Below are 26074 nucleotides of genomic sequence, written 5' to 3' on the forward strand. Positions count from 1 at the left end.
ATCGGAACTCCAAAGTTCGAATGTGGTATATTATACCTAAAGGTTTATAACACAAGAGCATTGAAGAATCAGCTACAAGTAGCCTTTCATAGTGTTTTAAGAACTATCATATTTTACTTAGGGATTTTATGTTTAAGTCAGGTTCAAAGTTGCATCAAAGGACAAACATGTTTGGACAATTTTCATAACAGTCGAATAACGTCACAAAATTGATATGCCAAAAACAAATAAACGACTTTCGTTATTGAAATTGACAACGGAACATGACGGCCGTTAATTATGAATGTGCTCTGGCAGTATTTGCTTTCACCCACCGGGCTGGATAATGGAAGTTTAATTTTTAATATGGTGTTATAAATTCCACGAGCTGTGTCTACACTAGCGCAGCCATTGATTTCAAAAGTAAAAGATAGGCCCGTTCATATATTCTGACTGAACATTCTTGTTCCGTGTGCCTTAGTGCAACGTTACTATGCTACAACAATGCTATTGGTTAATAAGTGCGCATCACGCGCGCGATTGGTCGCAACTAATTGCGTTAAGGGAATCTTCCACACTACGACCCGCATCGCACTCATCGGACGCAACGCAGTTAGTATTATTTGTATATAACCTAACCACAAATTATTTTTTTTTAAAGCGGGGCTGCGACATAGTAGACCGATTTTCATGAAACATGGCTAAGAACACTCCCGACTAACTCAGCTTTCAGACAAAAAAAAAACTAAATCTAAGTCGGTTCATCCGTTCGGGAGCTACGATGCCACAGACAGACACGCACACAGACAGACAGACAAACAGACAGAAAGACAGACAGACAGACGGACAGACAGACACGTCAAACTTATAACACCCCGTCGTTTTTGCGTCGGGGATTAAAAAATACACACATGTGCGTCCAGCGATCCGCACCGTATATCAGCAATGCGATGCGACGCATTCGAAACGTATGATAAGAACATTTGGATGCCTTGCTTTAGATGGCGCCCTTATTTCACATTAGAACAGCGATGTCACTACCACTGTGCTGTCATTATTTTTGGAGCCTGTCTTTACGAAATAATATGTAAGTCAATGAGCGGTGTTGAATAACTTGCACGGTGGTTCGTCGTCGTTCCTCCAAGTTGCACTTTTAACAATGCGAGATTACTTTGTTATTAATCGTGAAAGCAGAGTTACTTGAAATGTCTTCAGTATTTCTAGGACATCTAGGAGAATAGAGATCGAGGTATTTCTATACCTTTCAGGGCCAGCGCTTAAATATTTGTTTGTGTTCTTTATGTTATTACGCTCAATATTAATTTTGTTTTAAGTACCTGATTATGTATGGAATTAATTAAGCATTTTACTTACTTATTATATCGAATAGGATTGTTGAAATCTTACGCATTATACTTGTAATACATTCATTAAGTACTTAGTTCAGTAATGTCTACGGATAATCCTTAAAGCTCTGCGCGCAGAATTTCTATTCATTTTATACATTTAGCCATTTAGTTTCCCCGCAAGTAGATATTTAGTTCTAATCTCGACTTAACAAAATAAATATAAAATCATGAAATTACTAACTATGAAAAATGATTGTTTTCCCTAAACTTTAACTACTCAAATACAACTGCTGCTGTGCGTTTTGATAACTTTTCCGATTTTGTAAAGCAGTCCAAAGTTCAGAATAAGATTGATGTTGATAAAGTTGGAATAATTAAATTTGTTTTGTTTCAGATAACCCGCTACCATGACAGTTGACACGATAAAATGGAGATGAAGAAGCAAGACAAACCTGGCAGCTTGTCGCCATTGAAGCCAACATTAAGGTTACTTTCATTATTTCAGCATCTCAAAAAGTTTGATTTTGATAAAAATTGGTAGGCTAATAGAGTCCATGATGCTGAGCGTGATCCCAAAATTTCCTAGATAGTTTGTATGAAACTTTCTTTTTTTGTTACCGAAAATGTATGGAAATCTGGTAACAAAAAAGGAAGGTTCTATACAAACTATCAGCCTACCAATTTTTATCAAAATCAAAGACGTGATCCAAATGTACAAACTTTTCGGGAATTGCTCATTTATAATATTATCATATCTTGTTGTACACTGTTAATTAGTTTAATAACTGTTGGTTTTCCATATCATAAATAAATAAATAATATTCCAATAAAAATTGTCTTCTGGACGCAGACCGACGTCAACCTACACAAATGTACTTCCAAACGACTACGATTCATTAGCCCGATACTTATATTAAAACTTCTCGCACTTATGCTGTATTGGATCTCGAACTTAGGACATAAACCAGAATTTTAACCAGTCTTATCCAGCCAGCAATCTTAATCCAGTCTAATTAAAACTTTCAACAGCAATATAATCTAAATGTGCAACATGCAGGCTCGACAGCAGCGAAGAGAGGACCTCTCGCTCTGGCAGCAAAGCGGAGAAAGAGCTCAAGCTACCACCAGAAAAGTCACCCGACGAGGGCGGCGGCAAGAAAGAAAGACGGCTGTCCAAAGCTAGTGATAGTTCCCGAGAGACTTTTGAAAGGTAAGAAATAAGATAAGTAGTCTTATTTTCTGAAGGTAAACAGAATTGACACGAACTGATCCTGTTAATAGGTTAGATGGAAGTGTCTCAATGAAGATTGTAAATTGAATTGACATGACTTTACGGGTATAGTCGGCGCTACAAGCCTTTACTTTCTTAACAGCAACAAAGATTTGTTAAAGACAATTTACACAATATCAAGGATAATCATAACGATCTCCTGACAAGGTTTTAAATACAAATATGTATTTATAAGTAGTTAACGTTTGCTCTAAGTAAATCCAATCCGTAGTTGAAACGTTTGCTCTAACTTCAATAAAAATTCAAATCCTTCAAAGCTCTATTAAATTCTAAATAGCCATTTGCGAGTTCTTTTCATTTATATTGATTTAAACTAACACGATCTTCACTCATATTATCCACGGACCACGGACGTAATGTCATGTCCGAAACGTCGGGTTAAATAAATATAAAACGTAAGTTTTACGCGATTAAGTTCTTTTCATTTGTCAAGAAATGAAAGCGAGCAAACAAGCATCCCAGTCAGCTCAAGTGTCAGCACTCGACACTATCCTTTCTTATTAAGCGCCGCAAACAAACAAGAGCGCTTTCAATTGCATCACGTAGAAAACGTTTCGTTCCACCGCCTCCTTTCTGCAAGGCCCGCAACGAGAGGCGCTTGGGCGCAAGAATTTTGCACAAAAGCATGATGTTGACGGTATTTTTCTAACCACGCATGTTTAGTAGATACGTTATATTGGAAGATTACTTTGAATGAGTGATACAAATTGTATTTGCTTTTTATGCTTCGCCAAACACTAAAAAAGTAAGTAATGTGGGCGAAGATTTTTTCCTGAGGGGTAAGATGAAATATGTTCCGTATAGTGAAGCCACCACCAGGGCGGCTTTCTATCTTAACCCACAAAAAAACCCTTCAAACTTAACCCACCTTACCTTACAAAGTATAGAATGCAGGTAGGTACACCATAATAGTTTTTCACATCATCTAGTTACTCGGAACTCACAATTCCACTTTGAGCATTAACCCTAGATTCCCTCACTACGCTCAGGATTTTATCGTAGGTTCGTTAGCTACGTTCAATATTCATTAAGCCCCTCGCCGTAAATATTTCATTTTGATCCATAGTGGCAAAATGTAGAATTTATTTTATTTCACCTCTCCTGTGGGTACAAAAACCTCAATACAATGGCTACAGTTCTGCATCTGGACCGGTAAAAGTCACTTTAAGCACACAGCAACCGTGTTCTTATATTTCATCCTTCATCCTGGTGGAAAAGGCTACCTTGTGACAAAACTTTTAGTCCCTTTTCAAAATATATTATCACTCTTGGGAGATAATTATTTAGTACGTACTACGTAGTACGTTAGTAAAACTACGCTCAAAGTTTGAAAGTAAAGTAGTGAGTTACTGCAATGTTTGTATAATTATGAGACCGGACTCATATCTCCCTCACATGAAGTTAGAGGCTTTGTTAATGTTTGTTTTTCTTCTTTATATAACCGAAACAGTCGCGGCGTGCGAGCGGTACGAACAACATCTTAACGTTAACCGAAACTCAAATCGCGTGTGAAATGTCGCTAATGGACAGTGAAAAGTTCAAAGACATAATAAATAGTGCACTAAAGCCATTCGAACAAAAAATTAGTGATATTTTCTTAAAAATTGATGCTATAAACAGTGAATTAAGTGACCTTAAATCGAGTCTGCTTTCGAAGGATACCGACAAATTCGCTAAAGTGTCTACAAACACCGAAACCATCGTTGCATCTATTCCAACAACACCGCACAATGTGTCGACTCCGATCAGCCGTCCCGCTCCCGCCTCCACACATGCGCCTCCGCGAGCGCGGAGACCAGCCGCTGCGCAAACGAGACAGAGAATCGCCGAGCAGGCAAAAAAGCCGATAAGAGCGAAGCGTAATAACCAGCCGGTGAAGCAGCCAACTACGACCGCTAAAAAAAGTACGACGACCGTCAATGATGATGCTAAATTAACAACAGATAAATTGCCGGACCAATTTATTGATAAAAATGATACTACAACAGTAATCACTGACTGTAAACAGCCGCGTTCCGACGAATCAGCTGATGACGATTTTAAACTTGTCATAAATCGCAACAACCGTCGAAAACTTCGAAAATCTAACGTATTAATAAAAGGATCTGCAACTGATGCGTCAGTGAAAGGTATTGTAGTATACAAATATCTGCATGGATGCTATTTTAATAACGACACAACTCCTGATAGCCTAATAAAGCATTTAAACAGCATTTACCATGGTGCCCCTTATACAGTGGAAAGGATACAGTCAAAACGAGATACCTATAATTCATTTAAAATAGGTATTCCAACATCTGTATATGAAAACTTTCTCAAGGAATCAGCCTGGCCTGTAAACAGCAGCATCTCCGAGTGGCGGCCCTTTCTCCGCCCCAGGGAGACCCGGTCTCCCGCCGACGGAACCACCCCCGACCAAAACAAAAAATAGAAAAGGACTAGTAAATGTACTCCATTTAAATATTAACCGGTTGGCAAACAAAACGTACAGATTAGAGAGCGAACTCCAATTTCTAGACGAAATTGACGTTTTGTGTCTGTCGGAACACTGGCTCGAGCCAAATCAAATAAGCGCAGTAAATATACTCAACTACCAACTTCGAGCTCACTACTGCCGACCCTCACGGAAGGGTGGAGGAGTCTGCATATTCGCCGGCGCCGACATCCTGACCGTGGACCGCAAGGAAGTCGCCGACCTGTCCGTCGAGATGCAGTTCGAAGCGTGCGCCGTCGAGTGCATCGGCCTTGACCTAATTATAGTGTGTGTATATAGACCCCCCAGTGGTGACATCGCATTATTTTTAAATAAATTAAATGAATTGTTAGATTTTATTCCCATTAAAAATAATAATGTAATTATATTAGGTGATATTAATATTGACATTTTAGCAGATTGTAATACTACAAATCAATTAGTAGATAAAATTAAATCGTATGGATTTAGAAACCTTGTAAATAAACCGACCAGGATAACAAGTACCTCTAGAAAATGTATCGACCACGCCTATTCGAATATATTTAAGTCCGATATAAATAAAATAAACTGTAATGAATTACATCTATCTGATCATTTATCTTTGATTATTAGTATTAAGGTAAATCAACATCTTCAATCTAAATGCCATGTTTTGAAAAGAAAGTTTTCACTTTGTAATAAGCAAGACTTCACTCGTAGTCTAAATTTCCAAAATTGGGACGAAGTCTTGAAAAAAACAACTGCCCTAATGAGAAAACTAAATCTGTTATCAATGTCTTAAAACATTATTTCGATGTACATTTTCCTGTTAGGTATCATCCTGTTAAAAACGCTGACGATGTCTGGGTCAATGACACCGTGAAAAAACAGAAAAATAATATTAGAAAACTTAAAATAAAACTTAGTAAAAACCCAAATGATTCTGTAACGCGCTCGAATCTACACACATTAGAACTTTCATACTGGTCCCTTATAAAAAATGTACGTAAGAATCACATAAATAATCAAATCTCAAACAGCGGTCACAATATGTCGCGCAGCATATGGCGCATAGTATCAAATGAAACGTGCAGAGGTACAAATAACAAGAGCAGAGCGATCGACATACTTGTTGCCAGGGCGGCGGGCGACTGCCTGGACGCGCGGGCCGCTGCCTCCGCCGCCTTGTTAAACAAGTATTACGTCGATGCAAACGTAAACAATGCGAGACCATGTACCAGTACAGCTTTAAAATATCTGCACAGTTACCTAGACCACACACCCACACCATTAATATTTATACCGTTCACCGTGAATGAATTGTTAAAGGTATTCAAACAAATAAAACGTAAGACATCTAAAGACGTAAACGACATGTCAACGTATATTTTGGACTTATTGCCTCCTTGCGTTATATCCCTCCTACTATCACTATTTAATGAATGCGTTAGTACAGGTGTATACCCTGACGTTCTAAAATTAATAAAAGTTATGCCAATTTACAAGGGCAAGGGTGAAGTACACTTACCTAAGTCTTACAGACCAATCTCACTGGTCCCTGTAATTTCCAAGGTATTTGAAAGGTTACTTAGTGATAGGCTTATGGAACATTTTAGTCGCAATAGATTACTGAACAGTCAGCAATATGCCTATCAGCCGGGCCGATCGACAACTGATGCTGCGCGCGAAGTGGTGGGGCGAGTGCGGGCACATCTCGAGGGCTCGCGACAGGTAGCTGCTATTTTCTGCGACCTGTCGCGCGCCTTCGAAATGATAGACCACTCGCTCCTCCTTAATAAACTATCCCACTACGGAGTCACCGGTACCTTCCTTAACATAATAAAATCGTTTTTATATGAGCGGAAACAATGTACGTATGTACTAAACTCGAAATCTGACATGGAATCTATAGGTAACTGCGCCGTGCCCCAGGGGTCTGTGTGTGGAAATAGCCTATTCCTGGTCCTTGTAAATGATATCACCACTGCTTGCCCGGGCCAGGAATATGTTATGTTTGCCGATGATACCTGCGTCATTGTAAATGCAGATGATTACTATGGTTTAAAATCAAAAATTTGTCATGTCATTAATCAGTTGGTTAAATGGTTTTCTGCCAATGGGATGGTTTTAAACTTAGACAAAACAAATATTGTTCATTTCCAATTAAGAAAGACAAATAAACCGGGATTGAATATCTCATTAAATAACGTTCCAATTCCCCAAGTCGAAACGGCTAAGTACCTGGGCTTTCATATTGACGCCGGCCTAAAGTGGGCCCCACACATACAGGCGACTTGTGATAAACTGGCCGCAGCGTGCTTTGCACTCTCCAGGTTGGCGCCCAGTCTATCTATAGACAACATGAAAACTGCCTATTATGGATATTTCCACTCGATTCTCACGCAGGGTGTGGACCTCTGGTGCACAGCAGCAGACCGCGACAGAGCATTTAAAATACAGAAACGAGCCCTGCGTATAATCGATGGAAAACCTTTTGATCATCCTGCCCAGTCGTTGTTTCAAAAATATGAAATTTTAACGTTGCCATCTGTATACATATTGACTGTGTGCATGTATGTAAGGTCCAACATAATCAACTTTAAATGTAGCTCAAAAATATCCTGCACTCAGTCGCGTAGACGACCACGATTGCAAATCCCAAAGCAACGACTTGCGAAGTCTCGACTATCGCTTGACGTCATGGGACCGATTGCATACAATTCTGTGCCTAATGCCATCAAAGACTCGACAAGTGATGCCATATTCAAAAAGAAACTTAAATCGTTTCTTATAGATAAGGCATACTATCGTATCGCCGACTTTATAAATGCTCCGGTGAGTAATTGACCCAGCACCGTCTGATAATCAGGTTTTTGTAGTAACTACCTACACTTTTCCCAAGTTTATTTATAAATAATTTAGTTCTGTGAATCTAATGTATAATGTCCTAAATTTGTTTTAATTCATTTAAAATGGACGAATTTAGTGTAATTGTTTGAACTAGTTTTAAGGCTATGACGTGTAATATGTATATTTTATATTTACCAATAAAGTCTGTATATCTGTATATCTGTATATCATCCCAAGAAGAATATTTTTATTGTATAACTTGGGCTTGTATGGCCAAATTAATTATCCGAGATAAATAAGAATTGTCCTTATTGCCCTAGACCAGCCGGCCTAGCCGAAGAGATAATCATTGCCGCAATGTGGTCGATCGAAATGTAGTCTGGCTCTGTCGCGCCACCACATACGAGCGATAGCTACGTAACGATTACGAAGAGTAAGCGATTGTGACGTAGGGTAGGTACCCAGCACAGATATTGTGTAGTCCGTAATAGAGACAAGACTACAAAGTGGCCGTCAGCGACCGGCGACTGCAATAACGGCGGCTTCCTTGCAGTTGCATGCAGACAACTGCCATTTAAAAATGTAAGAACCTCTTTCTGGAGCTGAACTCGTAAAATTTTGATGTTTTTGTAAGGTGGTACTTAAATTTCGAAGACTGTTTTGAATACTCACTATACTATAATAACTGAGTACTATCGACCTAAATGAATCATGATCGTGACTCATGACCCACCATAAGTTCATTTTGCCAATCGAAATTCGCTTGAAGATAGAGTTTCCTTGGTGACGAACTTGTTATCATTTCATTAGACACTGACATGTGTGTAGTGACATAATTTAGTTTAGTATTTAAAACGACCTAAGCGCATTATAAGCGATAGACCTTACAGTGCGATTAAAATCAGTTGACTATTCGGCGGCGTTTACCCTTCGGCTTCAGCTCTTATCGGGATCGCATAAGTGCGAGCAATATTGATATAAAACCTGAATCGTTAACTGATGTTAATCGTACTGTACAAGTTTGAAAAATTTCAAACGAATTATCTGCTAAGTGAGTGATTCAGTTGGTTCGATAGTACCTATCTGACAGTAATATGAAAATATTATACAAATATACTCTATACAGGGACTATATACTCTATACAGGGTGTAAACCCTAGGGTGTAAAACCTCTTAACGGTGGTGAGTATAGGACATAACAAATGGAATTAGATAACTTTTACTTAAAATTGAAATATTTTTTATATCCATACAAAATAATTCGGCCCGCAACGAAATGCAAACACACTCGCGTTAAACGCTTGTTGACAGTTGTCATTGATTGTCATCGCAACCACGTTTACAGTACATTGCTGCTGGGAAATTTTTCAAAAATTCATTATGGGGTGAAAATTAAAAGTAACTCAAAAACACCTCTTAATTAATGATAACAATATTGAATTATATGCCTGGTTTCATTTATCGCCCTTATTAGGTTTACTCGCTGTATAAACTATCTCGTTAGCTGAGTCGCGAATACAGTTGAGAAAACTTAAGCTAGGTAAGTACTAAGTACGTTTTGTCAGAGAAACATTGTTTTTTCTCCTCTTTGTGAATATAGTGTAGCACTTGGCGTCATAGATAATATCTTCATAGCTCATAGCCCATACCGACTGAGATTATTAATTTATTAATTAAAGAACTACAGTTACAACCAGAACAATAATTCCCTAGAGCTAGAGCTAGAACTAAGAAAGTACCTACATCTAACCATTCTTTTAATTCAACTCACTGCACCGAAATGCTACAAAATTTACGATGTCTGATTATTACGTAGTAACAGCCGTCATGAAAGCACCGTACTAGAGAACGCTTTCAGAATTAATCCACTGGTTTCATCAACTGCTCTGACCATAACTCATGTCAGTTTGGTTTGCGCCAGCAACTTTTGAAACGACCGCACACACTGCAGCTAGTTTCGGCGTCGCATTGAATTTTTATGACAGTGTTTTGAAATTTATTAGCAGAGTTTTGGAACGCCCATAAAGAAACAAAAGATTTGGAGAGCCGCTATCGCGATAGTAGGCCTTCAATTGTTTTTTTATGTAACGCGCATTAGCATACAAATTGTCTCTATACGTATAAACCACTTGGCCGATATTATGCTATCATAGATATATTAGATAGGACAATGTGATAAACCTATGACAGTTTAATAACAAGCTATGATGAGCTATGATTTTCTGTGATAAATATTTGATAGTCTAATATCGGCCTACGAGTTATAAATTTACAGATCTATGTCAGAATATACTACCTAATTAAATTATACTGTTTCGTATATAATCCTATCAGAATGTGGCAGGGTATATGTTTAAAACGTTCATACAGTCAGAATATTTACGTTATATAATTGGAAATCAATTCCTGTCACTACGCGTAATAATACCATTTAGTGAGGTATCCAATAACCCGATAATTGCAGTAACTAGCATGTGGAACGCGTGCGGTAATTATGGCTCGCAATCGATGTGCGCCAATCCGTCACGTCATGCTGCGAGCCTGTAAGTGGAACCTCGGACATATTAAGTGGGAACTAACTGGATACATTTAATAAAATACATACGTTTAGATCCACAGCGCAGGCTTCGTCATATAACAGAGTGTCCATCCACCTAACAAAACAAAAAAAAAAGGCAAACACAATACCCTTAATAAAAACCTTATATACTACATATTTACTACTGGATACTACATATTTAGGTGTAAATGTATAGTAATAAGCCCACATTTACACATCTACACAATCTTCCCCAACTACCTTAAGGAATGGTTGCAACACCTACCTGCAAAGCGTCTCCAAAATAATTCATTGACCCTTTTTTTCAAAAACCTTTTTGGGATTAGGGTTGAAAGAATTTCTCGAAGAGGATTTATGAATAATTAATGAATTTACCTTTATTATATAGGGCAACATTAGGGGCCCACACATTTACACATCTACACAATCTTCCCCAACTACCTTAAGGAATGGTTGCAACACCTACCTGCAAAGCGTCTCCAAAATAATTCATTGACCCTTTTTTTCAAAAACCTTTTTGGGAATAGGGTTGAAAGAATTTCTCGAAGAGGATTTATGAATAATTAATGAATTTACGGTTGTACTCACGTTATTATATAGCTATTGCTGCAACATGTTTCGGGCCAATTCGGAGGCCCCTCTTCAGGCATATAGGAGTTCACGCGGCGGCTAAACTCCGTAGACTCAAAAACTCGAATTGGCCCAAAACATGTCGCACCAATAGCGATATAATAACGTGAGTACAACCGTAGATGCATTAATTATTTGAATATGTCTCACGAAAGTTTAACGTGTAAGATTTATGAATAGTAAGAAAAGTGCAGTCAACGATAAAAGTTTGTAGAATCAATGGATTTTTGACCAAAAACTCATATTTTTTAAACAACTTTTATTACTGGTATCCCGATGCCTCTTATTCTTGTGGCAGTTTGTGAAATCTTGGAAAATGAACAAGAAGAACATGTGAGCCTCGGCGGACACATTTGGTCGCTCTTTGCGAAAACGGTAAATTTTCGTGAAAGATTCTCTTCACTTATTCACCCTTTTATAAAAGAGTTAATATTTGTAACTGCGCTGAGCTGCTGAGAGCTAAGTAAGAGTGACAGTACGGACAATTAACAAGCGGCTGAATTAGAAATAGAAAAAGAACGGTTTATACAATAAACGTTAACAGGATTTATTTAGAGCGAATAAAATGTATTTTATCCACGAGAGTGCAAAAGTAATCTGATCAAATTATCAGTTTATTCCTGATGTTGACGATAGGAATTGAATTGAATTTTAAACACTGCTACTGTTGTGGTTTAATTTTAAAATCCCTTGCTCCCCTGATATCAATATTAGCACGAGAAGTTAAACAACAGATTCGCCGGCACGCATGAAACAAATAACTATTATTACACTATTATCCGCGTCAGCGAATAATACCATTACCGGTCGCCAGGGGCGCGTTACAGCGATCTCAGGTATATGGGGTCCTGCTGTCGACATGTTTACGGACTTGACCCTCGCTGACCCATAGAAAGTGGGGCTTAATCAGACAAAGTGCAGGTAGTGGATATACATTGAATAGGCCAATATGGTTCCAATATTTCTATTTTAAGCATTTTCAGTATGTTTCCTGATTCTTGAATTGAATTACCAATCGTATTCAAGTAACTTGATTGAGATCATATTTAGAGGCAATATTCATAAATAAGAATATGTATCGATACATCTTTAGTCTTTACTAATGTTGAATGTTATTATTATGGCTTTATTTCTGTTCAGCATGATCACTGTGTATATCAGAGATACACTGAAGTTTATAGGAAAGAGGTTGGAAAGAGGTTAATATGATAAGTATTAAAATTAGCCTGGGGCCTTTATTTCTACGATTTTATCAAGGACTGCGACTCTGCGAGTGACAAACTTTCCGCAGTAGTCGAGTAAAACTCCACGAACATTTCCGTCTTACAAGGAAAAGCAACTATGGAACGAATATTTATAACCAAGACAAATATTTTCTAGAACAATCCTTTTAGGTGAAGAGGATAACATAAAGGGGAGCATAAAATATGTAATTTTGGAAATGGAAGACGTAATGTAATATTTGCCGCTTAATACCGCAGACGCAACTTTGTTTACAAAAGGTGTTATTCTTTCTGGCTCCTCATGTTGGATATACCGCGCCTAGAACCGTAGGCCGAAAACCTAGATTGTGTTCCTCAACCGATGACCCAAAGGTCTCAAAATAATAAAGTTTTTGATTTCGTATTCTTCATTTAAGTTAAATGTTATTTTCAATTTTCGTCCCCATCTCTGCAATTTACTTCGATAATCCTTTAAACTTTAAAATATCTGGGCAACCGAGCTTCGCTCGGTTCTGTTTCGTATCCTTGACATGTGTCGCCATCTAGTTCAAAAATGAATAGTACCTACATCGAGCGAAAGAATTCTCAGCCTTAACAACACAACTACTCCACACGAGATGGCGCGCATTTCGCCACAAAAACTCAAATAGTGTATTTTCTATTCGTTTTAGCCTTGACCTGTGTCGCCATCTAGTGTTTTCAATAAATAGTACTTACATCGACTGAAAGAATTCGTCTTAACAGTACAACTACTGCACACGAGATGGCGCTCAAGAAAAACGCATAAAACTCGAAAATAGCGTCTAATAAGATAGAATTTTTCACCCCCAAAAACCCCCATTAAATCGTTAAGCTATGGATCGTCATAAATAAATATATATATAAATAAATAAATAAATAAATAAATATACAAGAATTGCTCGTTTATTTAAAAGTATAAGATACCCAAATGGGCAATATATTGTGATGAATTAACTCAAAGTGTTTGATTTTGCTCCTGTTATATACGTCAGAAGTCTCATCATAAGTAGTCTAATGAAAATATTACGTAACTATGGTATAAACTGAGAGTTAAACCATGTTCTCCTGTCAGAACTAGTTTAGCTGAAATAGATAGCCTTAAAAAACAGATAAGTACACTCATTTTCAATATTTTAATAATGTTCTATTTCAAATCTTAATTATTTCACATTTTTCCTCTTGAGCCCAAGAAATACCCTCTAAATCCACCTGTCCTGTTTAGTAAATAATAAGTAATAGAACTTAATGAAGTAAGTTAAACCTTCCCATTCAAGGCCTAGGTTTAAGATCCTTGAAAGCATTAATTAGTCCGAGTTAAACCGTCTATCAGCGAAGTTAAAAGTTAGCTCGGGATCAGACCGTTTCTAGTTGAGCCTGTGAGTTGTTGAAACTATACCTAATTACCGAGAATATACCAAAAGGCCTTAGTCTATTTATATGCTACCTACATGTGTGAATGTCACGCCCTCGCCAGACAAAGAATGAAGAACTTTGGAACAGGCTACCTGGCACCGAAGGACTTCAGAGAGCTACCCATGAGCCTCATCATCCGATACGTGGAGATGGTCGAGAAGCTCCTGAATAGTTGAAGAATCTTAGGATCGTAGGGGGTAATTGCACAAAAGATCCCGATGGGTCGAAGTGTATCCGTAAGGGCCCCCGCAGATTTAAGATAAGATAAGATAAGATGCTACCTACATACGTAGCACGGGTAGTTAACTTCATATTAATTACCTAGCATGTCATATTAATGAATACCTAACCCTACGTTAATTGATTTCATAACTGAGGACCAATGATTTTTTTTTTCAAATACACCATTGTCGAGTAGCAGATATATTTTTTAAACTATTGCGTCAAGCGCAGTATAAGTATCGAATTTGCATTTGAAAGCTAACGCAACACTCAACTGCATTGCCGACTGCGACTGAAATGAAATAATGCGTTAGACAATTTAGCAATTGATATCGGTACATTAAACCGATTCGAGCTATTCAGGTCAGGTCAAACCACGGCCAATGCCTTCCGTCTGAAATATATTTGGAAACATTTCGGACTAATCAAGACTGAAGCTTGGGATAACTCTACAGTCGAGTCGGTGCCATTTGTCACGTCCTATTTTGGCTGTCGTATTGTTAAATGAAGTTGGAAAGCAGATAATTGAATTATTCTGGGCCTTTTCTGTTTAATGGATTTTTTGTATACGTAACTAAATCCTCATTTTTATTTTTTGAATACCAAGGTACATATATATTTACAAACTTACCTTTTCCCTATTGCCATGATAAGAACTATAAATAAATAAATAAATATTGGGGACACCTTACACAGATCAACTTAGCCCCAAACTAAGCAAAGCTTGTACTATGGGTGCTAAGCGACGATATACATACTTAAATAGATAAATACATACTTATATACATAGAAAACATCCATGACTCTGGAACAAATATCTGTGCTCATCACACAAATAAATGCCCTTACCGGGATTCGAACCCAGGACCGCGGCTTAGCAGGCAGGGTCACTACCAACTGAGCCAGACCAGTCGTCAACTTAGTAGGAGCATGTAGATTTAGCAAAACTAAGAATGACGATACACCTCCAGTTTCCGATATTGTACTCAACAAAACACAATTTTGAATTGTTCAATTTAAACTTTCAAATTGCTACTTCACTTCGGTAATGGATCGAAGCGAATACCGTTCTGTAAACATTCCTGGTTCCATTTCTAATCGTGCGCTGTTTCTAAGATAGATTTTTTTTTATTGTTCACAGGCAAGACTCAAAACAGTCGTCGATCACAAGTCCAAAAGTCTCTCGGAAGTACTTTACGAACTGGAAGCAGGCGTGCGACAAGACCAAAGACAAGACGAAAGAGTTGCTGAAGCGGTGGCGGACGCTGCCCGAGGCCGAGGTGCCGGAGGACGAGATGCAGGCTGCGGCCAACCAGGACGAGGAGGAGGAACACCGAGGCTGGAGCGTGCATGTCTGGAGTACGTATACAAGCTTACAAGTCCTAGTCCCTGGGAAATACTTCATAAACTGAAAACAATAGGTATGCAACAAGATGAAAAGAGTTGCTGAAGCGGTGGAATCGCTGCCCGAGACTGAGGTGCCCAAGGACCAGGTGCATGCTGCGGCGAATCAGGACGAAGAGGAGGAACACCAAGGCTGGAGTGTCCATGTCTGGAGTACGTACCTATACAAACTTTTATTTAATTTGCCCTGTTAGTATTCCTGTCAGTGCAGATCAAATCCTGATCGATTGAGCTGAAAATTTACTTATTATGTAAATCGGATTTCATTGTTAGAGGTATTATTATAGGTATAACGTTATAGGCACAGCGTTATAGGATCAGCTGATCTGATAATGGAGATAGGTGCCACTTCCTAAGAAACTCTGCGATAAAAAACTTTAACAAGTTGTTTGAGTTTGTCAGAATGGTCTCGATAAGTATTAGTTAGGGATAGCATAATCAAACGCTGTACGTAATTACTGAAGAGCGTGTAAAATCGGGTAACTCACGTAAAATTGTCGAAGGTCGCTCGACATGTTTCGCTCCATAACGAGGAGCATTTTCATTGAGCACGCGCGATGCCGATATTGCCGATAGTATCCCGACGCAGACTCGCTGTGGAGCGAAACATGTCGAGCGACCTTCGACAATTTTACGTTAGTTACCCGATTTTACATGTTTAATACTGAAAAACGTATGACTGCTATTTTTTATAACCTTCGTAGTGTATGTAGCATTTAGTAGGTAAAACGTACAGATACAATAAGTGTACCCAACCAATAGAAAGGAAGTATTTTAGAAAAAATACCATTAAAAGGAAATCACATCTATGTTAGGTACGTTTTCTTGAAATAACAGACAAATCACACAAACCATCAAAATCACCCCAAGGAACAACACCAGATGTTACAAGTAATGAATCTCTCAGCCAAAACTAATAATCGAAGACGAATGTTCCCATTTACTTACTATGTATAACATAGATATTCGGAGATACGGGACGAATTCGTCAGTCTCTTGTTAGTAAATTGCACACAAAATGGGTCATCCACTGTGTTGCCTTTGTTCTCTGACACCTAATAATAACAAAATGGGACAGCCTGAATTGGAAGCTAGCAAAAGGTCGCATCGAATGAACTAAATTGTCTTCAGGGTATTACGAGTATTACTACCAGTTAAATATCAATTCCCGGTAGAGTGGTAGTGTTTTAGATTAAAACACTTAATAAACTGAAATCCTAAAACCTTAACAAAAATATGACTTACACGTATATACATAAGTCGAATGAATGTGATATACCTACTTAGGTAGTATCCATACTAATATTATAAATGGGGAAGTGTGTGTCTGTTTGTTTGTCCGCCTTTCACGGCAAAACGGAGCGACGAATTGTCGTGATTTTTTTTAAGTGGAGATAGTGGAAGGAATGGAGAGTGACATAGACTACTTTTTGTCTCTTTCTAACGCGAACGAAGCCGCGGGCAAAATCTAGTATTATATATATATATATATATATATATATATATATATATATATATATATATATATATATATATATACACCGTGTTTCACTTAACACTAAAAACCTGAAACTGTTTGTTCAGAATCGAGAGTAGAATCGATTGAGCTATATCTTGATGGGGGTAATATTTTTTGTTTTAATTTGTATTATTAGTTATTGTTTACGTGCCCATTCTACAAATTCGTAATACAACATTGTGCATATCATATTGTTAGAGGTTGTATACCTTTTTCAGTATTTAAGGGTATTAATACAGGCTGGTTACTTGGACGATTATTTTTTCCGCTATTATCATATTATAAGTCATAACAAATTGAACTCGTACCTAATTACAACCTTGTCATTTTGAATGTTAGGTTTAAATTTGCTTACTGCGTCACCTGTCCAATTTGAAGTTTACTGTGACACAGGTTAAAGTGCTTTACAGTGACATAGCTGTCTATTGGTAAACCTTATGTCGTTGCAGTAACATACACAATTAAACAGTTTGAAGGTTTATGATGGTAGCTAGCAATTATTTTATTGAGTGTAGAGTTAAAAGCCGAGTAGAGCTGCACAGAAAATTAAAAATTCAATTTAAAAAAATAATAATCATCAGATTAAAAAAAAAAACCGGCCAAGAGCGTGTCGGGCCACGCTCAGTGTAGGGTTCCGTAGTTTTCCGTATTTTTCTCAAAAACTACTAAACCTATCAAGTTCAAAACAATTTTCCTAGAAAGTCTTTATAAAGTTCTACTTTTGTGATTTTTTTCATATTTTTTAAACATACGGTTCAAAAGTTAGAGGGGGGGGACGCACTTTTTTTTCTTTTAGGAGCGATTATTTCCGAAAATACTAATATTATTAAAAAACCATCTTAGTAAACCCTTATTAATTTTTAAATACCTATCCAACAATATATCACACGTTGGGGTTGGAATGAAAAAAAATATCAGCCCCCACTTTACATGTAACCCTAATAAAACATTTTTTTCCATTTTTTATTTTTGCACTTTGTCGGCGTGATTGAAATACATATTGGTATCAAATTTCAGCTTTCTAGTGCTAACGGTTACTGAGATTATCCGCGGACGGACGGACGGACGGACGGACGGACGGACGGACGGACGGACGGACGGACAGACAGACATGGCGAAACTATAAGGGTTCCTAGTTGACTACGGAACCCTTAAAAATGAACATTGTAGATACGTTTAAAAAAATAAAAATCAGTTGGGGGTGTCTGAGGTTTTGAGTGATACCGGAAACACGGTGTATATGCATTTTAATGTATAAAACTGAGAAGTTTAAAATTGCAATATTAGTCATTAAATCACAAATCTGAACAAGATTGGCGAGAGATCGATTCAATGCGCATTTCAAAGTTAGCCGATAGATTTTCCAATCTGAAATCCTTATAGTCAGCGTTCCATAACTTGTACATAAGAAATTCTTAAGACATAGGTATCTAATATATAGATATTAATACTTACCTACTGATTGGCATATTGGCTTATTGATTGGCATAGGCCACCGCGGAATTCCATAGCAGGAACTAAAGCAGTATTCCAACCCATTGTTTCTAACGTAACGTGCCGAGTGAGCACCTATGGTACTTTTTTCGTTATTTTATTAGTATCGTTATGACCACAATTCGGAACGATAAGCATAAAATAATTTTAGAAGATACTGCTAAAAACGATATGGGACTTATTTACATTTCCCTACAAAAGCTGTAACACATTGTCACCCGGCAAACTCATTAAACGCCGCCACATATAAAGGTCCCTCGCGCAACAGGATAACTTAGGACACATCTATTCTTCCTTAACATTACGGGATCATTGTTGTTATATTTACGACAAAAGCAGAAAGGAAATATAATACGACGCTGCGGGAAACTTTACCATTTTTGATTCGCAATTTTCTTTGTATTACTATTCACATCTTTCGGTGCCCCATATTTCAATGCATCAACGGCGTAACTTGTTGAGAGACCTCGCTTACTCATTCAGAAGTTTGTCGGGAAAAATATAATAATTCCGTGAAAGTTTCGTGTTGAAATTACTTTCGTGAATTGTGAAGTAATTCAGGTGCTTGTAAAAACACCACAAAAGAAGCCTGCTGTTATGTTGTGAAATAACTAATGTACAGACATTCGACGTTGATTTAACGCGACAGTGGCACAGTTACTTTTTTACTTGCTGTCGTCGATCGTTAGGTGTAAAAACACTAATACGACGGCTGCTGAGGTACTTAACCTATAATCTCAAGGATCTGCCTTTTCATTTACTTTTTGAGGATTCCTCCTTTTCTTTTTAATTTTACTCCGGTATATGTGAATGGTACCGGTCGTACCATATCATATATTATAATGTAAATAATTATGTATAAATATGTAAGTAGGTATGATACTATATTCAACTAGGAATAATTAACATTGAATTATAAATGACCTAAGCGTGCTATCGCATAGCAGATTTAATATTTAATCCCAAGTTTATTAGCATAATGTTCTGCGCAATTCAATTGCCGAATACTCATGCATAAATGACTGCTGTAAAGCAAAACGAACGACGTTAGAATTCTACTGAATCCGCTGCCATTTTCAGCACAGCTTCTATTTGCGAAGTGTGCAATTAGAATGAGATCGGTTTATGAGTTAATGCTTTTTAGTTGTGAACGATACTAAATGATGTTCATGCACACGCATAAGTTTGGAGCTTTTCAGAATAGGCTATTTACTGGCGACAAAAGGTTTCGGTTTCATAACTAGCTTTCGAATTACGAATTCTAGGAACGGTATGTCTATTTAATGTATCCAATCAATATTAAACTAATTGTTATTAAAGCTCATTTATTATTTACATATTGAATTGTAATGAAAGACTTGATGACCTTATTAATCATGTTTTATTCCCTAATTTAAAATCTCACTTATCTATTATACAATGACTCTGTACCTACTGTAAATTAAAGCATTGAGCTAACTTTCCAGTATTTGGTTCAACATTTCCACATTACAAAATGAGGGAGTTCACTTATGTGCATACTTCTGCCACCACATTGTCCAGCAGTTCAACATCGAACAAAGCGCTCTATTACTAGATGAGCAACTTCGCTGACCACATTATCCATCCGTATATTAGTAGAATGTTGCCAACAATGCGAATGTCGGGTCCAGTTTTGACACATAATTTATTCACACCTCTCATTGTTTGAAATTACCCCCAAAAGGGTGACTCTGTAATCGATGTTGCAAACGTGGAATGCTGTTATTCTGAACAACTAGAGTACGAGTAAGATATTAAATAAAAGCTTTCAGATTTCCATTTGTAATTACCTAAGTAGTACCTAATACGTTAAGGTTCTTTAGGCCTGGCACGCCCGTCATGGATCGATTTCAAACTATTTCTGTCGCTGCTTAATCGGTCTCCACCAAATATTTGCTGTCACGCCAACGACGAATACATTAGATGGAAAATAAAAACTTGACACGATTACCTGCTACCTATAATCAGGCCCAGATTGTAGTAGTTAGGTAATCAATAATCATGTTTGAAAGTAAAAGTAAAGGGTCAGACTTCAATTGATGCATAGTTTCCTACAAAAATATTTACTCGTATAATACACATTTATTTTATTTTATTTTATTTTATTTTATTTGTTAGGAAAACTTACAGCTAAAGTTACAATAAGGCTTATAACATAAAAACAATGAGCCAATAACAAGTTTCCACAGATAGAAACTGGGCAAAGTACATGCGTGCAAAGTTACAGAAAATTTTAAATAATATCTGGGCAACCGAGCTTCGCTCGGTTCTGTTTCGTATCCTTGACATGTGTCACCATCTAGTTCAAAAATGAATAGTACCTACATCGAGCGAAAGAATTCTCAGCCTTAACAACACAACTACTCCACACGAGATGGCGCGCATTCGCCACAAAAACTCAAATAGTGTATTTTCTATTCGTTTTAGCCTTGAATCTAGTGTTTGCAATAAATAGTACTTACATCGACCGAAAGAATTCTGTCTTAACAGTACAACTACTGCACACGAGATGGCGCGCGAAGAAAAACGCATGAAAACTCGAAAATTCGCGTTTTCCGGGACCTAAGGATAAGTTAGACCGATTTTTCACCCCCAAAAACCCCCACATAACAAATTTCTGCGAAATCGTTAGAGCGGTAGATCGTCAGTGAAGATCTAGTACTACGTATCAGTAATATCAGTATTTAAAGTACCTACAGCAGTAATGAGTTTGAGCAATGATTGAAAACAAACAATAAGAGAATAAGAGAAAAAGGAAAAAAAAAAAACATAGGCATTCATATGTGCTATACGTGTAAACTATAACGCCACAACTATACCTATCATTTTATGGCTACAATAGACTTACGCTTGAACTTTTTACCTCCTATAGTCCATCCTCATCTACCTACAATAAGAGTAAGAAATCTTTGAATTCAACGTTCTATAGATACGTTCGTATAATTTTCCTTTATTTTCTTGTTCGCGGTGTAAAATTGCTTTCCCGCGTATTGAATGCCGAACGAGCCTCCTGCGAATCACAAAAGATGTTGGCTGGCGCTGCGCTGTGCATTATAATAATGCATGTTCATGCACAATAACTGCTAATTGAATATTTAAATCTTTCTTCCGACAATGTTTTGCTTTGTTTTTTGATATTTATATAATGTGAGGATCGTTTCACACAAAAGGTCTGACTTTTGAGGATAACCCTATGACATAGAGTGAAATTATAGCTGACATGATCAGTATGAGTTTCGCAAAAAGTTTAATAACTTGGTTCAAGGCTGCCCATTGTTACAAACTGGTAACAAGAACGGAGCATGACCATTGTTGACTTTTGTTTGATGATTTTTATTTAAGTGAAGCTACAGAAGACAGACCTTTTCGTATTCTTGTCCGCTGTAGTCATAGCAATTCATAGCCTCAGCCGACTAGATTTAAAAGTAAAATATTGACAGTAACTAAGAAACGTCTAATATGGGGTAACAATCTATGTGGCTTCACTGTGTTTCATATTGGTTTAATGTTAATGCCACTACAGTTATTAATCGTTTATAGACCGCCGTATATTAAGTGACTACATAACGTTAATATGGAAAAAGTAGATATCAAGGTGAAGCAAAATAAACGGAACGACAAAGCAAAGACTGTTTCCGATCTGAAATCTCAAGCAATCAGCCGGAGCACCCGTCTCAGCAATGTTAAGGAAATCGGCTACTACCAGTTCAAGAGCATGCTGGATCGAAATGTTACCTCCCAGCCCTCGCCCGCGCCCAAAGTAGCCAAACAGAATAAAAAACCAGTGAAAATCAAGGGGCCCCAAAAGTAATCTCCATCTATCACACCGAAGGTTTAGGCCTCAAGATCCCTTTTTCCCTTCAGTCAATCTTAACTAGATACGTTTTATACTTAGCACGTAGCGTATTTGAATAAATCTTATCTATAAGCTTTCGTGTTTTAAGTCGTCGAAATGGTAGTTATTAGTTTTATTAACAGACTAGCTCATAAATTTTATTTTTATTTCTTCAAAAACAGATGAGAAAATTGTCTCTTATCTTTAAGAATTTTGTCTGGTAAATTTTGGGATTTTTCCTCGTGTCGGTTTTGAATGATAAATATCATGGCATTCAATTAGACTTCATTAGTACTTAGTAATAGCTACATAATGTTTTATAAAAGTCCGTGTGATTAAAATTTGGTGTCCTGAAACTCTCACAGCGCACAAGTCTCTTTTTGAACCATTCACGCTATTAATTGTACCACGAAGGATTAATTAGGCACAGTAAGGATTAAAAATACTTGACCCCTTGTAAAACAAAAAACTGTTTCCGTTAGAAACATAGTGCTGCTACGGTTCCTAATCATAATAGCTATAAATACATTTATGCCTTACCTATGTCTGCTCCAGTTCACAATTCAGACTGCACTGCAGCTTATGCAAGTAAAGCTCCATCAAATGTGACAACAAAGTCGAAACGTCGATAAAACGTGAGCCATGTTTTATTCTCATTTCCACCTGAATAAGAGAATATTCTGAATTGAAGTGCCATTCGATTCGTTGGGTTCTCCTATGAAATATTAATGCAATACGCTCACAGCTTTTCCAAAGCGTGTAAAAGTAAGCATGACATAGTTCTAACAGAACTAGTCTAACTTAGCTTCGGTCCGTAAGAAGAAATTTTCGCAATTACCTATAAGAAATACAAAAATAATTTTAGAAATAAAATAGAAATAAATTTCAAAAATCTGAATGATTTCTATTTGACAGCATATTAAGGTATTATCAGAGTTCAATTAATTTTCGGACTTCTTGCAAAAAAATACAAACGTTTATTCAGTACAGTAGGTATGTGTCTCTATTTTAGGTACATAGCATGCCTGGTTGCTTCTTTATTAGATTTTTTATTGTAGTCAGGAAACCTTGTTTTTATACATTATGTACACACCTTTCCGAAGGCAAAGGTTCCATCGGGAAGTTTATTGAAACCCTGTCTCGACCCGAATTTACGACGGATCCCGACCTCCTCCGTTTTACGACTACAAATTATATAATTGTGCCGCAAGCTTTATGACTCGAAAAGGTTGAATGAATCTTGAATTTGGTTACAAAGTAAACAATAACTAAGTATTTTCTGACATTGCATTTTGGAAGCTTAAAATAAACTCCTTACATTAAACGACTTAAGGTTATCTCTGTTTTCTTTTAGGTATTCTTATTAAATAGCAGCAGCGGTGTTAATATTTTTATTCTTATACCTTGAATTGTCCCAGTCTTAAGATGCCCCATGGAATTGTACACAAATATTTAGGATTTCAATTTCTCAAAATTATGAAATTATTCATTCGTGCCTTACTGTGCTTGGGATCGTTTGATCAGCAGAAACCACAGTGCTTCTGACACGCGATTTCTTCGTTTGCTTATAACGATTATGACGTTGTTATTGAAAAGAGTTTCAGCTTTAACAGAAATGTGGAGTTTTGTAAACGTTGGAAAGATTTATTGCCATGTGATTCAAGTAGTACCTATACACAAAATAAATACTAGAACTTGATTTATTGATGACTTCATTCGTCACTTTCAGTCGACGTAAAGTAAACAGAAAAAAATTCTTAACTGCGTCCACGCGTACCAACATTTTTTTAATTTATTTTATTTTAGACATGTTTAAATGTGAATAAATAAATAAAATTTCATCAATGACTTCCTTTTCAAGGCTCAGCTTAGTTTGAAAATTTTGAAATCTGTGTATTCGATGATGATATTTGTTTTTCGGATATATGTACGAACAGCAGAATGTACCTACACAAATTCTGTGGAGCTGCAAATATTCGTCTAACTGCTGATGCTAGCTGGAGCACCAGCAAGCGTAAGCTCCGAAGTTCCCAATAGTTGTTTATAATCATTTAATAGTCTACTGAAAGGACGTGTTTAGAAATCAGAGCTATTCAATTTAAATAGTTAGCTTCTATTACAATTATCACGCAATGGTTAAGGTAAATACTTATTTAAAAGGTAATAAATAATATATTATTTAGTTTGAATTAAGGCAGCTATTCAACTCAATTGTTCCAATCCAGATTGAGACAACGCACAATGGTGGCGCAGTGCGTCGCTATAATTCGGTCACCCTTAGGGCGGACCAAACCCTGTGTTTAATAAGTAAATTCCACGCCCTTTTCGCGTAAAACTCTGCTGTTTTGAATTTAATTTAGCTTTTATTACCTGAATCATAATTAAGTAGCAAAATATTTTCCTTGCTTACCCTAAAGAGCCTAACTAGGTTAGTTAGTTACCCCTCGTTATCTACTTCATTTGTAACACCTCAAAATTTTCCGTAATCTACCTTTCTATAACAAAATGACGTCACGGGGACATGGCTCTCATTTACCAAAACTCTTTTCACCAAGTTTACATAGTGATCACAATGTCTCATATGTAATAGCAAAAAGCTAAACTCAGCTTACGTTTGCAAAAAACAACAGTTTTGCCAGTGCCGGCTATACATAGATACGCGCAAATTGTGTCAAACCTCGAGCTTGTTCGTCGGGGCATGAATAAACATAGCCGCACGTCACGTCGTTACTAGATGCACACTACAAGATACCACGACATTGGTGTCGCTGCTTAAGCCTGTATGACGCGAGCCAATATATGTATAACATAGGTACTTCACGCCCGTAGTCACTAAAGGAACTTAAAATTGTTCAAGTTCAAGTGCTACTTTTAGCAATTTTCCAATCGCATTAACCCCTTAGTTGAAAGAAAACTAAATCGTGGTGTTGGTTACAAGACAATTGAACCCATATGCCACAATCGACTTCTACAACACCCACCCATCAGTAGGTACTAAGCCTTGTAGAATTAGATATAGGGTCAAAAACAATTTGATATAAAACAATAATTTATATGTAATTAATATTCTGCCCTCATTTTGTGCGCTTTTCCATAGTAAATTATATGTATATTAGTTCCAACGATAACCGCTGGCATTAATGTTGGACATGCCCATAAGATGACGTGTATTTGTAACAATCAGTGCCACTCTGTCACGCACATTGCCAATAAGTACGTTCATTTCCATGGGACGTATCTTACATATTATACGTACAGTCAACAGCAGAAGTTCCGTAACGGGCAAGGTGTTCACAATTATCCTAACACGCACTTATTGTCTTAAAAATAAGATCGTGTCAAGTTCATTTTGAACACCTTGCCCGCTACGGAACTTCTGCTGCTGACTGTACTAACAGCAACACTCTTAACTAACCATCTATAGACTTTAAGTATGCCTTTGTAATAAGGATTACAAATTTACAGCTAACAGTGTTGCCGATAGTGCCTACTACAATTTTAACTTAACAAATAATTCCGCAGCTAACAATATGTGATCACAACAAACTTGTTCGCAACTGGTGTAACAAGGGTCTGAATACTCTGAATTCCCATATTGAGCGTCACAGCACCTAAACAATTTATTCTATGGAGGTTCCCCTTTCAATTAAAGTTTAAAACGTTTGCAACTTTTATCATTAGATATGGCAGCGAAATTAAATTTTGTACGGACACCAAAGGAAGACCGTTATTTATTTATCTACCGTACAACCTCAATTTTTATCCTTAAAGTAATTAAAAATTAACAGCACCATAAAGTATGACTCAC

General features: G+C 37.1%; 1 protein-coding gene across 1 annotated transcript in view; it reads left to right on the forward strand.

The window, feature by feature from the left end:
- The window catches only part of LOC125226317, a 92515-nt gene that overhangs the window by 47599 nt on the left and 18842 nt on the right, over positions 1 to 26074 (forward strand). Inside the window, exons 3-5 of the mRNA XM_048130266.1 lie at positions 1723 to 1814; positions 2386 to 2538; positions 15135 to 15352. Coding sequence (XP_047986223.1) covers positions 1756 to 1814; positions 2386 to 2538; positions 15135 to 15352 — 430 coding nt within the window. The 5' untranslated portion in view covers positions 1723 to 1755. The remainder of the gene's footprint in view (positions 1 to 1722; positions 1815 to 2385; positions 2539 to 15134; positions 15353 to 26074) is intronic.

Source organism: Leguminivora glycinivorella, chromosome 1, assembly GCF_023078275.1.
Source record: "Leguminivora glycinivorella isolate SPB_JAAS2020 chromosome 1, LegGlyc_1.1, whole genome shotgun sequence".
Classification (NCBI taxonomy): Eukaryota; Metazoa; Arthropoda; class Insecta; order Lepidoptera; family Tortricidae; genus Leguminivora; species Leguminivora glycinivorella.